This window comes from Eptatretus burgeri, chromosome 5 (assembly GCF_056783735.1).
Source record: "Eptatretus burgeri isolate ZD-2024b chromosome 5, Ebu_testis_v1, whole genome shotgun sequence".
Taxonomy (NCBI): Eukaryota; Metazoa; Chordata; class Myxini; order Myxiniformes; family Myxinidae; genus Eptatretus; species Eptatretus burgeri.
This window is the reverse complement of record NC_140965.1, coordinates 48716615-48730496: the sequence shown is the minus strand read 5'-3', so window position 1 is coordinate 48730496 and position 13882 is coordinate 48716615. Positions and strand designations below refer to the sequence as shown.

At 42.6% G+C, this 13882-nt stretch overlaps 1 protein-coding gene across 8 annotated transcripts in view; it reads right to left on the bottom strand.

Moving 5' to 3' along the window:
- PLEC (plectin) overlaps positions 1-13882 on the bottom strand; it is a 202636-nt gene that overhangs the window by 55688 nt on the left and 133066 nt on the right. For all 8 annotated transcript variants that reach the window (XM_085881786.1, XM_085881784.1, XM_085881787.1 and 5 more), the window contains 6 exons: positions 11583-11749; positions 7094-7209; positions 5033-5139; positions 4719-4838; positions 966-1061; positions 354-481 (listed from right to left, as the gene is read on the bottom strand). In XM_085881786.1, coding sequence (XP_085737912.1) covers positions 354-481; positions 966-1061; positions 4719-4838; positions 5033-5139; positions 7094-7209; positions 11583-11749 — 734 coding nt within the window. The remainder of the gene's footprint in view (positions 1-353; positions 482-965; positions 1062-4718; positions 4839-5032; positions 5140-7093; positions 7210-11582; positions 11750-13882) is intronic.

Below are 13882 nucleotides of genomic sequence, written 5' to 3'. Positions count from 1 at the left end.
TCATTCTTGAGAAGACATGGGCCCGCTCATTACGACAAGAATGAACTTCACAAAAAGAAAAAGTAACTAAGGCTGACAGCATCTTACTTTGGATCTTCAAGCAATTAAAGGAAATTGAAACGAGTCATAAAATATGACATCCCAGACGAAATGTTTAATCATGCAAAAAATTCCACCTGCTGTCACTTCATCAGAATGAAAGTTTTTGTTGAAAAACCAATTCAAGCTACACCCATGTACCATGATATCATCAACTCAAAGCTTCTTCAATGGCTGGACTTATGGAAATAATTCAAAATATATCAATTAAAAGTCGTGACGTTTGGACATTTTCACCTTTAAATCGTGCATACCTTTCCAATTCAACCTTGAGTTCCCTCTCACGTTGTCCCACAGAAACAGCCAGTTTTCCCCATTCACGGTCCAAGTTATGCAGTTCAAAGCCTGCAGGCAGCTTAATTTTTCCAGCCAGTGCCCATTTCTAGGGAAAAGGGGGAAGGGAAGAATGAAGCCAAAGGATGGAATGTAATAATACATAATTATTAACTGTTCCGATTATTGTTGTTTGGGGAAGCTCTAACAGTTAGGAAGTTTCCTTATGGTCTTCTACACCCTCGTATCAAGGTTTGCAAATCTTCTCTTTCATCCAGCATTCCCTCTACAGGCCAAAGAGGCAGCAAGTTTTCACTTACAAACTCATTCCTAGTTCAAATTACTTGGTCAAAGTTTTCTGCTGAAGTCCACTCCTTTATCCTTTATTTTCCCAAGAGTCCTTTGGGTTACTCTTGTGTTGTCACTTACCTGCTGATGATAACTTTCATCAACTTTTCATGAGCCTGGATATGTATTTTATTCAAATTCCCAATCAATATCCATTTTATTTTTCAGCCAAGGTGGTTCAAATGAATTCAAAACACACAGCTCATTGCTTGCTACAGCAGTTCAGTTAAGGTTCAGCCTCACACCTCCAGAGAGGCAGAAAGAATCTGCAGTCGAGCCTTCTCATTCTCCTTTTGTGGAAGGTCGACGTCTTTAAACTGCAGGTACTCGGTGTACATGGTCTGTTCCAAAAAGAGGCACATGGCAACATGGATAAGTAAATAATAACAACAACAATAATAATAATCTACACTATGAAGTATAAAGCATGAATTGTCGAGCTGTGTTTGTTTATTTAACTCATGTACTTTTTTTGCTGATCTCAACCAACCGAACTAGCCATGCATGCAAAGCTGCTAAGGTGCATGGGGTGAGAGGGGGGCGGGATACAGGGAATGAGTTGTTTTCAGTTCTCTGATAGACTACGACCTGAATTGGCCAAGATGCTCTTCAAATTTGATGCCAGGGGAGCATTTCAATAAAAGAGGATAGGGTGTTTCCTGATCCCCCAAATAAACGAAAAGATTGGGCAGCAGAATTCATTCCGACAAAAACAGGCTCGGTGGTGTAATGGTTCGAAGTTCTGCTCCGAGTCTGGGAAGTTGATGATTCGAACCCTGGCCCAGTCATACCAAATACTTAAAAAAAAAATGGTACATGCTGCTTCCTTACTTCATGCTTGGCATTTCAAAGTATAGATGATAGAGCATGGAAAAACAACCATAGCTTGGGAATCATAATGCAGATTTTGAATGGCTCAATGGCATCCTCCTACATTGAAGTTCCTTCCAAGGGAACTCGTATTATTAATATTATTGGCAGAGTATCTGCCATACGGGTGATGTTGTTCTGAGTGTGAAACATGTTCTTCTGACATACCCCTATATTTGTGTGGTGTATAGGTAACAGACTGCTGCCTCAAATCGCTCCCGAAAATAAAAATAACCCGGGTTACGTACATGAGGCAAAAACATGCATACTGCTTATGTGCACATATAATACATGTGCTATATAATAGCTCAGATAATTCCAATTGCAATTAATGGCTCAAAGGCTGATGTCCGAGTCCTAAAGCCTATAGGAACTGTCACCTTCACGAGGCCGATGATGCCTATTGGCTCCAACGTTTCAATATTTGATGATCCCTTTAACAATTACTTAGGTTGTTTTACACTGAATGGAAAACTGGGCATGGTGATTGTGAATATGACACTTCCAAAGATGTGTTTGGCTTTCCGTAGCACCAAAATGGTGGACGTATGTAATTTTTTTTCAGGTTATAATTGTGGGTGGTGCCAGACCAGCTGTTCAACCACTAGAGCAGTCATACCACCACTTGCTCCATTATACGGAGATAATATTATTATTATTACTCGAACTTTTATCCACTTTGGCTGAACAGTCCCCTCTGTGATCATTTTGTGAATATCCTGTTGATTTGTTGTACAGTATTATCCTTCACCATCTATCTATAATTCCAGCAATCTCTGTGTGTCTGTCTGTTTGTCTGTCTGTTTGTCTGCGACCGCCAGTCCAATCTCATTGAAACTTGCCAGGAACATTGCCGGGGACCCGCAGATGTGCCTTTTGGAGGTTTGATGTCGATCGGACGAGCGGTTCCCAAGTTACGGACATTTTATTGCTTTTTTCAGTGTTGAAAAGGTGTATATATGGCAGCTGAAGTGTCGTTCCACCTTATCACCTTGTCATGCCATTTTTCTCAGAATAATGATAACAGCATCTCAATAATAATAATAATAATAATAATAAGAAGAAGAAGAAGAGCATAATAATTGGCAGTACACAATAATTGAATAAAAAGAATAACGTGATACAATGACCAATGTCTGTCAACCAATAACGACCTATATATTGTCTGTCAATCAGACAGGACACGGTGCAATGACGTCACGAATGACGTCACAATTAATGTTTATTTTATTTTTTTTTTATTTTTATTTTTTTGCACGATTGATGGTCCGATCTGATTGAAACTTGCCAGGAATATTGCTGGGGACCCGCGGATGTGCCTTTTCAAGGTTTGATATTAATTGGACGAGCAGTTCCCAAGTTACGGCCATTTATCTGTCGACCAATATCTGCAAGAGGGGGGGGGGATGAGAGTGGGGGTGAGAGAGAGGGGCGAGAGAGGAGGGGGAGAGAGGAGGGGCGAGACTAGGGGGAGAGAGGGGGAGAGAGAGGGGGTGGGAGTGGGATGAGAGAGAGAGCGAGAGAGGGGACGGGAGAGGGGGTGTGAGAAGGGAGTGTGAGGGGGTGGGAGTGGGGGTGAGAGAGAGGGGTGAGAGAGAGGGCGAGAGAGAGGGGCGAGAGAGGATTGGCGAGAGAGGATGGGCGAGAGAGGATGGGCGAGAGAGGAGGGGCGAGAGAGGAGGGGCGAGAGAGGAGGGGCGAGAGAGGAGGGGCGAGACTAGGGGTGAGAGAGGAGGGGAAATAGAGGAGGGGTGAGACTATGGGTGAGAGAGGGCGGGAGAGAGGGGGAGAGAGTGGGGGAGAGAGAGGGGGAGAGAGGGGGGAGAGAGGGGTGAGAGAGGGGGCGTCAATTCAAGAGAGGGGAGAGGATGGGCGAGAGAGGGGGGGTGAGAGTGGGGGCGAGAGAGAGGGGCGAGAGAGGAGGGGGAGAGAGGAGGAGCGAGACTAGGGGGGAGCGAGAGAGAGGGGGTGTCACAATTATTCTTCATTTGATATGACGTCACAATTGACGTCCCAGGTGTTTCCCAAGTTATGGCCATTTATGATATGGTTGGTCCGATCTAATTGAAATAATGCCCCAATCCAGTCGTTGTTTACGCACCTACAGGCCCGCCCCTACGGGCCCGTACTAGTTAAACAAATTGGGGTTGATTACTTTTTGACCTCCTGGTATGTTTTGCTTGGTCGCTTTTCACCAGTGGCAGTCATTTATAGTGAAGACTAGACGACCCGTGAACCCGTTGGGTTCCCGTTGTGATAGTGGTTGATGAAAAAAATCATTTCAAGAAAAAAAAAAGATAACTCCAACGAACTATACCACTGAGGTTGTTTGCATTGATCAAATAATCCCAAAGAGTACTTGACTGAATTGGGAATTGATTTTTTAAATAATTGTTTTTGTTCCCCGATTTGAACGAAACTTGATATTGAGTGTCAATGTGAAGAAAAAAAAAAAAAAACGGAGAAAAGAAAGTCGAAGAAATTCTTGTGCATAATCTTCTAAACACAATTTTATTTATTAATGAACACAGAAATATCAGATCAAAACGACGATGTTTATTTTATGCTTAACAATAAATCGTTCTTTGTCTATACAAAATGTTTGAGATTTTAAAATAAAAAATAATTTAAAGAAAAAAAAAAGATAGCTCCAGTGAACTATACCACTGAGGTTGTTTGTATTGATCAATTCTCCGAAAGAGGACTTGAATGAATCGGGAATTGATTTTTTAATAATTTATTTCATTGCCCGATTTTAACAAAAGTTGATACTGCACACCGCAGGAGAATGGTGAGTAAGGTGAGCTGAAAATTTTTGTGCTATTGTGTACCGTTTTGGCTGTATTTCGGGAACATACATACATACAAGATGAGAGTTTTAATAATATATAGATGGAAAACCACATTCAAGGAGCATCATCAAATCATGTAGGCCTTACCAAGCCACATTGCGATCATCACAGTATGTGATGCACAAACACGAGATTTACATTAAATTTACAATTTTTAAATTACCTTTGCATCACATTAACTTTATATTCTACTAAGCTTTATGAGTCAGAGAAACAATTGCAAAACAAGCCAATGGACACATACTTCAGCACTTCCCAGATGGTACCTAGATGTACCTTAAGTTCGTTGGGGTTGGCAGGCATTTTGTGGCTGTTAAACAGAAAGATGCACTGTTGGGCCCACGTCATGACAATATGGTACAACTCCTGGTACTCTACCCAGGTCAGCTCCACCTCCTACATGAAAAATGAAACATTGTCGAGAAATATGGGGAAAGGCCATATTGGAAAAACTGGGGAAAGGTGAACAGGGCAGAGGAAGGTGTGCAAGAACAAATATAGTCGAATGAAAAACGAGAATAATGTGAAAGCAGCCGAGCATGTCTCAAAGTTAATGAATGACGGGTCATGAGCACGATGGGAGGACTTACATTGGTGTGGATGCCATTCTGCACATCAGGTAATTGAGGAATGGCGTCATAGAGGGATGAGACGTAAGTTATGATTGACTTTTCATCCGGATTTGGAACATCAACATCTGCAGAGCCATGTCCATGAGAGAAAATGTCAACACAGCATTATAGATGAGCAGGAAGCAATTACCGAAAAATGATATGGATAGATTAATAATCTGCTTGCAAAGTGCCATCTCATTATTAAGTAAGCAAAATGACAAAGCTCGATCACATCCCCAACCACCCCCCCTTTCATTATCTGCTCCCACACTCGCTTGTACCTACTCTCTCCTACCCCCCCTTATTTTTCCTGTCCTCAATTTTATTTTTCCCCCTCTTTCCCCCCACCTCTTCCTCATGTAATTTATAGATGGCCATATATTATCTACAATACATATAGGATGCAGCATATCAGATCACACCCTTAAAAGGGGGCATTTATCTTGTTAAATAGAATGAATACCACATAGTAACCTTTTCAATGATACCAAATTTCTTCAATGGATAAATGTAGTTTATTTTACAGCCGAGAAAACCAAATAAATTGGAATAAGCAGTTGCGCACGAACCAAATTAGTCAACATTGCTTTATTTTCTCTTCAATGAAACCAATAAAGACAAATAATAACAACGATACACATATTACCTTTTGGAGGGCCAGCAGGGGGCTTCCTGAGCTATAGATGGTACTCAAACTCCAAAGATGGGTTTAGGGTCCACACATAAACCAAAATGCAAGGAGAGATATAAATGGCTTTAGAAAAGTAAACAGTGTGCAGAAAATGAAGAATATTTAATTAAGGCAAGTGTAAGGTTTGGTGCTCTTCAAAGTACAGCAAATACAAAGTCAGAGCCAAAGCCAAAGATATTCGTTTGTTTGTGCGTTCTTTCACTGCTGAAGTGAGCACCTGCAGGGCCCAAAATTTGGGTGGAGAATTGGGGTAAGGTATTAAACTACTGCACGTTGGCCTTGAAGTTCATTTTGAGGCCACCAAAAGTCGCTATAAAGTTTACATTGGGTCAGGCAGTGTTGCTGTGGCCCACAGGCAAAGGTAAGCCCCCATGAGGTCAATAACTCCACATGTTTACAAAGGACAACATGTGCCGGAACCCCTACGTGGTATTTTTCCCGTGTAGCGTCGGGTACTGAGACAAGTACTGAATAATCCATACATGTCTCACAGCCAGTTCATCATGAATGTATCTCTTGATTCGATCGACCCGAACGTGTGCACACAAGCACACTCACAAAAACATACACACACGGATTGCAAGGCCGGTGTCCTTGTTACAATTCAATATACCGAGGGGCCCTCAAAGGGTTGTCATGACTAAGGTTAAAACTATCACTAAATGTCATGAGGGTGTAATATGCAGAGGTAGAAACAGGCTCTGAGTAACAAGGTGGTGAAACAGCCATTAAACTATTGTGTGAAAGATGTTAATGGGGTGTCAAAATATGAAAGGCTCATACTACTGGCAAGACACAAAGCCATAGAAAAGGTTTTTAAAGCGATGAAACATGCCAGGCATGACACATCATTTTGTGCATCTCCTTTGAGAATAACTACATATACCTCTAAGCTGTCCAGGCTGGGTTTGAATCCTGACCCAGCCGATGAACTGTTACCCGGTGTTTCACAGGCAGTTTGATTCATCAATGTGTGTGCCGTCCCTCGGACGGACGTTCAATTGGGCGCCCCGTCTCCCGGCATTAGTTGGTGAATGTTAAAGATGTAAAGATCTCACGGTGTCCTTCGTGAAGAGTGTGTGAACTATCACCGGCACCATGAACAAATTCCAAACTCCTGCCTGAACTAATGATGAGAAGATAATGGCAAACCACCCAGTATAACCCTTGCCAAGAAACTGCTTCGGCAGCACCGACGCTCCGTAACAGATTATGGTAGATCTGAATCAGAGGACTCAATTAACTTCATAAAATTGATGATATTGCAAACAATTAACCTTATAAGCAAAATAATGCGACACAAAATAAATGCCAAAGTACATTTCAGCTCAGAATGAAAACATTACCTTCAGGATCCAACAGCCTAGTGACCCCCAACTGTTTCTCAGCCACTGTAAAGGCCTGGTACAGGTTTTCGCGGTTCGATTGCATCACCACACGGTTCATATCAATAAGGTCTGGCCTGGGAGAATGGAGTAGAATTAAAACACAGCATAGACAAGCTGAAAATGTGTGGTTATGCTAGCAGCTTGTGGGTGTCTGTTTAATGCAATCACTATATTTTTCTTTTTTACTGTAACGCAACAGAACAACCCTATTTGTGCATTCGTAAAGATCAACAGATGGGATTCTGGGAAATGACAAGTGTACTTGTAAACTAATGCAATGATTGATATATTGTTCCACTATATGATAGAAGGCTCCAATACAGATGGGCTGAGCAAAGGCTGAGGGCTGCAGGAGGGATGAGAGGTGTGGATTGTCCTCCGAGTTTCCTAGCTTGGGTTCGAATATCGACTCAGCTATAAATCATCATCCTGGTGTTTCACATGCATCAATATGTGTGGCATCCATCGGATTGCCAATAAGACTGAAGATCCGTCTCCTAGCACTGGTCGTCGGTGGCCTTTAAAGATCCTGCGGCAACTAGAACAAATTACAAATTCCTGCCTAAACTGTGGGAAGCAGGTGGTGTGGTCTTCTTGGACACTCCTCGATACCAGGTTACCCGCCATCTCGTGTGCTTGTTGCTCGAGCAGCAGCTTTGACACTATAAACAAGCACGTTCCCAGGTTCTTCACATGTGAATGACCGCTTATGGCTATGAAGAGCAGCCATGAATGAATAAAAGTCCAAAGAACAAAATATTGGTGCTCAAACCAAGAAAGTGCATTGTAAAGGATGTTCGTATGTAGTTGTTACAGTGCAAGTCCAACACTGTGCTCTAAACAATTACAGTACGATTTCAGTTTCCTATATTATAGATATACGCCTGGTGTTGGCTTAGTGGTTAGGGTGGTGGGCTTGGGATCCTAGGATCATGAGTTCAAATCCCACTCGGCTGTTGAATTAATACCAGGTGGGGTTGACTGCTTGTCATCCTTCCGAGGACGGCAAAATGAGTGCCAGCATGCTGGTATACTGTGTCGGAGTGGCGACCCGTCCAGGATTGTGCCCAATAGCCAAGGAGACTACTTTGGCAGCACCAATGCTCTGCACAGAGTATGGTCCCAATGGATGGATGGCTATTATAGATACGAGCATATTTTAGTTAAAAAATCTTATTCACAACATAGAAATGTCTAAAGTTTATTTAAGGTTGTGGAATGTATTTTAATGATAAAATAAAATACAATACTACGTCGCTGCCACTTTTGTGCTTTACCCCATTTTACAAAAAAGATTGTAACTCAGATCACAAACCAGTCACCCAGCAAAAAATAATTTTCATGAAATCTACAAATATATTTCAATGAACAAAAAAAAAAAAAAAACGGACCTTTGATTAAAAAAATTTAATGATTAACTATACTTTCTTCTTCTTTGAACTGTTGCCTGTGGGTGAGGGCACACACCCACCTGTGCTGAGATGCAGCTCCCTCCCTTGCCTGATGCTCGAGACTAATAGGTCGACGAGACTCCAAATGCTCTCTTTCCACCAGTAGTCTCTTACCATCGGGAATGCGATCAAGACACTGTGCGAATCTCACGCGTGGCACATGCTTTGAACGTGTTGTCAAGCTTGGGTACTCGTAGCATTCCATGTAAACATCCACAGCCTTTTTAGAGCCAGTCACACCATGCCTGCTGCTCTCCATATTCTCCTGGATTAGGTTCAAACAATGATCCAATTCCTTCAGAGTCCAAATTTCTCACCAGTTCAAGCATAAACAGAGAATTGGAAAGGTATTCACTCCACGTAGAATTTGCCGTTATGATCTTCCTTGAGACCGCTTCTTCAAGCTACACTCCTTCCATTGATGTCTCCTTCCATTAGGGATGCTCAGCTCACCCGATGTCCTTCCTGAAAGACTACCCACTCGTTTTCTCGGGAACTGAGAGTCGTTACTCGTGAGACAATGTACCTCATAATCCGAAATGCACTAGTTTCTAGGCTGTCACACTCCACCTCCTGAATGCTAATTCACTTTAGTTTAACAAATAAAGACTCATTCTGACTTTGGCTGCCTCTTGCAGTTTAATGGCCTTTGGGTTAATCACCGTGGCAGCCGCAAGCACCGGCGTGTCCCAGGAATGGGTGGGACTTGACGACCTACCGCAACATAGCAGGGTGACAACGTTACGCTGTGAATTTTGGCAGCAAAATATCTAAAATCCTAAATGCCATTTGTCAAAGGTGTTTTATTAAAAGAAGATATTTGTCTGTGGAAAAGGAAATAAATTTTCGATTTGCTAATTTTTCGTCAAAATAACAGGCAACAGAAAAGATGCATGCTGGGAACTTTCCATAAACATTCTCAAAATTTAGTGGCAACTTGTGTGCCCACGCCGAACAAAGTCATGCTTGAGTAGCTTCAGTGAAAAGCTAAGTGGGAGGCCCTCTGAACTGACAGGATAAGACATTACCGCCATTGCAGTTGATTTTTAATTAAGGATGTGGAACGTGATGACCTCATGTAAGTAGTCGGGAAGTAAGAATTCAAAGAAGTATCCTTTAAATGTCACATTTCTGCAATTCAATGGAGGCAATTGCAGCAGATAGTCTGCCAATACAGCACATGGAGAACAATATTTATCCTCCAGGTGAATGTGCTGCAGAAATGCCTTTAGTTGTGCCGATGTATATTAGAATCAAGACAGTAGCCTTTTGTGGTACAATTTCTGTGAACCACAATGTGATCCTCCTGGGGAAGTATAGAATTTCTGTGAATCACAACGTGATCCTCATGAGGTGGTAGAATTTCTGAGAAACACAACGTGATCCTTATGAGGAGGTAGAATTTCAGTGAAGCACAATGTGATCCGAATGAGGAGGTAGAATTTCTGTGAAGTACAATGTGATCCTCCTGGGGAAGTATAGAATTTCTGTGAATCACAACGTGATCCTCATGAGGTGGTAGAATTTCTCTGCAGCACAAGGTGATCATGAGGAGGTAGAATTTCTGTGAAGCACAACATGATCCTCATGAGGAGGTAGAATTTCTCTGCAGCACAAGGTGATCATGAGGAGGTAGAATTTCTGTGAAGCACAACATGATCCTCATGAGGAGGTAGAATTTCTGTGAAGCACAATGTGACCCTCATGAGGAGGTAGAATTTCTGTGCAGCACAATGTGATCCTCATGAGGAGGTAGAATTTCTGTGAAGCACAATGTGATCCTCATGAGGAGGTAGAATTTCTGTGAAGGACAATGTGATCCGAATGAAGAGGTAGAATTTCTGTGCAGCACAAGGTGATCATGAGGAGGTAGAATTTCTGTGAAGCACAACGTGATCCTCATGAGGACGTAGAATTTCTGTCAAGTACAATGTGATCCGAATGAAGAGGTAGAATTTCTGTGAAGCACAATGTGATCCTAATGAGGACGTAGAATTTCTGTCAAGTACAATGTGATCCGAATGAAGAGGTAGAATTTCTGTGAAGCACAATGTGACCTCATGAGGAGGTAGAATTTCTGTGAAGCACAATGTGCTCCTCATGAGGAGGTAGAATTTCTGTGAAGCACAGCGTGATCCTAATGAGGTGGTAGAATTTCTGTGAAGCACAATGTGATCCGAATGAAGAGGTAGAATTTCTGTGAAGCACTACATGATCCTTATGATGAGGTCGAATTAAAAATATTGAGTATTTTTAGTTTCAAAAATCGAAGAAGCGTTGCAGCAACATCAACGACGGTCTGCAGGTATTGTATAAGGCACTGCTTGGTTGCTGGCAAAATAGCATTTGGTTTCAGTTGTAATTTTCCTTTGAACAACAAATATTGCAATCAATGATATAATCCACATATGGGAGCTTATAGTACAACAATAATGAAAGGCAATGTGGATTAAAATAAATTCAATCCTGCTCAGAAATGCATTGGAAATTAACAACATGTGATGGCATGTTTACTCCACAACACCAGGGGGTCATCGTTGAAACCAAAAAAAAAAAAAAAACACTGAACAATCCAAAATCACATCTTGTGCAGCTGTCCTGAACACAGTCCAGCTAGCAAGTGTTTGTGTGATTTGGCTCCAAAATCAGCTCAATCTTTGCAAATACTTTTGCATTCCACTAGCCAGAAACAGTGTATCGGCTGTGCAACAGGTGCAAAGGATAACAAGAAGCGGCTGGGTTTGAAAACCATGATGCCAGGTATGAATGGAGGCCAAAGTTGCGTGTGCGCACAGTGTCAACGGTCACCTGAGCAGCTCGCTCTACTCCGTGCATTCTTCATCAAGGTGTGGCAGGATTGCCATGCTTGTTGAGGGCATTTTGATTGAGTGTAAAGCAAATAAACAATGGGAGAGAATGGCAACGCAGGGCATATAAATAAACAAAGTGGAGGTAATGGGAGAGAAAGGTATGCAAGTGCAACTATGGTGTCTCACCTGTGATGGTGGATGACGGCATTGAATAGTTTTCCGTCACGCCAAGATGTGGTAAAGTTCTCACAACGAAGTCCTTGGTAGCCATCTATCATTCGTCGTGACCACAAAAGCAGCTTCTCTTTGGCTGTCATGTCCTCAGATTGGCCCACCACTTGTATATCAGATATCTGTATGTGGCGGGGAGGGGGTATCGGAGGAAAAACATTATGGCCCACCCTGATCTCCAGAAATCCTGTGAACATGCATACAATGAGCATATCAAAAAGTTATCACAGGCCATTGATTGAAGTATCTTACTTGCCTGCTCATCCATTGAAGTTTGAGCCAGAAAAACTATAGACTCGGCCATAGCCCGACTCGTAAGAGCTCCACTGAAAACGTTTTTGACACTCACACCATCACTCTGTCCCTCTGGTGAAGAAGAAAGATTGAATGACGACTGTGCTGAACTTACAGATGTAAGAATTGTGATGGCATGGGGTTGTGGAACAACAGAAAGTACCGACTGTGGATAGTCTTGACCTGCACTCAAAAATTCAAGGCATTCTGAGACAGAAGACCCTACATCCTCACGTTTCTGCGATGGAAAGATGCGAATCGGGTGCAGCCAGCTACTACTTGGCCGATAACGAATTTCACTGAACTCTTCCTCATTTTGCTTCATAGTACTTCTCTGCCTATTCTTTCTCTTCCTAATCACTTTCAGCTTTTGGTCCGTCTGAGCAAAACGTGGAATCTCCGATGATGGGGTTATCCCATTGCCATCATCAGCCGATTCCACATCTCCTTCCCAGCGAACTCCCGATGACGATGCCGATGAAGAATTTGCAGGAAAGCTTGAGGTGGCTGTGGAAGCCCCTCCAGGGCTTTCCTCATCATACGTCTTCCTGCTTCCTCCTAATATTCCAGACCATTGCACAAGGACATTTGGCTCTTCGCTGCCATCTGGTGATGCTCTTCCTGTTGAAAGTGCAGTCTTCTGAGACGTCCAAGACAGCAAAGGCAGTCGACGGTAAGATGCTGGAGGGGTCACTGGAGCGAGACTGCTTGCATGTGGTCCACCAATGTGCCATGAGCGATGTTGCACACAGCTGCACGTGTTGCCCATTGTGAAGATTACAAATCCTCCAGGAACAAGAAAGAAATAAGCTATGATAAAAAGCAACTACGTCACCAGAATAACTTCATCACCATCGTTCTTTAACCTTTTGAAACCGAACAATAACTAGAAATCTTACAGTACACAACTCATCTGCTATGGAAGGCAGTGAATGCAAACAGTGGTAGCACTTTCTCGAGGCTCTTACTTTCCCACATTCCTCGTGCCGGAACAAGTCTTTGTCTGCGGTTAGATTTCCGTACAAATTCTGATCTCCACCCATTCATAATGGCCTTGCCCGCTAGTTGCAGATCCCATTTCAGATGTACAAAAGAGACAATAACGGGAAGACACGTGCTTGAAAAACCAGAGTCGGTGTCCAAGCCACCCAATGCTCGCCTGTTTATACATTTATCGTTTTTAAAAGACTCGTCTAATAATTAATATTTTTTTTATAAAGCATTGCAGTGAAGTCTGATCCAAAGACACAGACAACTTAGACAGCATAGAAAACAGATGTGGGTGAGAGTTTGTAGACAGAGCGGATGAAGGATTCAGGACTACCACATGCTGAGAAAGAAAGTGAAAGACACCGACAAATTTGCTTGAGGAATAGAAGCAAAGTGCTAACGGAAAAGCTCGAGTCGAGATATAGGTATGTGTCGCCAGCGGGCAGTCTGGTGGAAGGAGAGCGATTTCAACATAAAGGTGTCTCGGCTTGCCTTGAACATATAAAGCTCGATGCCTGAAACCAAAATATTTTCAAAACGCCCTCCTGTAGCTCACGCCAACCTTGCTTTTAGTATTGTCTGAACTCAAGAATTTCAGACCGTTTTGTTCCTGCGTTCGTAATCCCTGACAGAGAGGCTTTTTGTAACTGAGGAGCAAAGTACGCTGCCATTGTGACTTTGTCTTCACATGCAATTACGAACGCAATTCGTAAAAATTTGGGATCTTCTTAACAATTCTCTCATATAGCCTTTGGGTTATAGTCTTGAAACGGCTAAGCATCACCTTCCCTTCGTGATTCCACAGAATGATGAAGAACACTTGTGTCAGAGCTCTGTGAAAAACGATTCCAAAAGATTGTGCTTGGTTTAAACATGGCCGTGACACTGATACATGTGCACGTCGAAAGTGGCACGGGTCATACGTGATGGACAAGCTGTGTGGTGCACAGCGAGGGCCGTGCATTAAACAT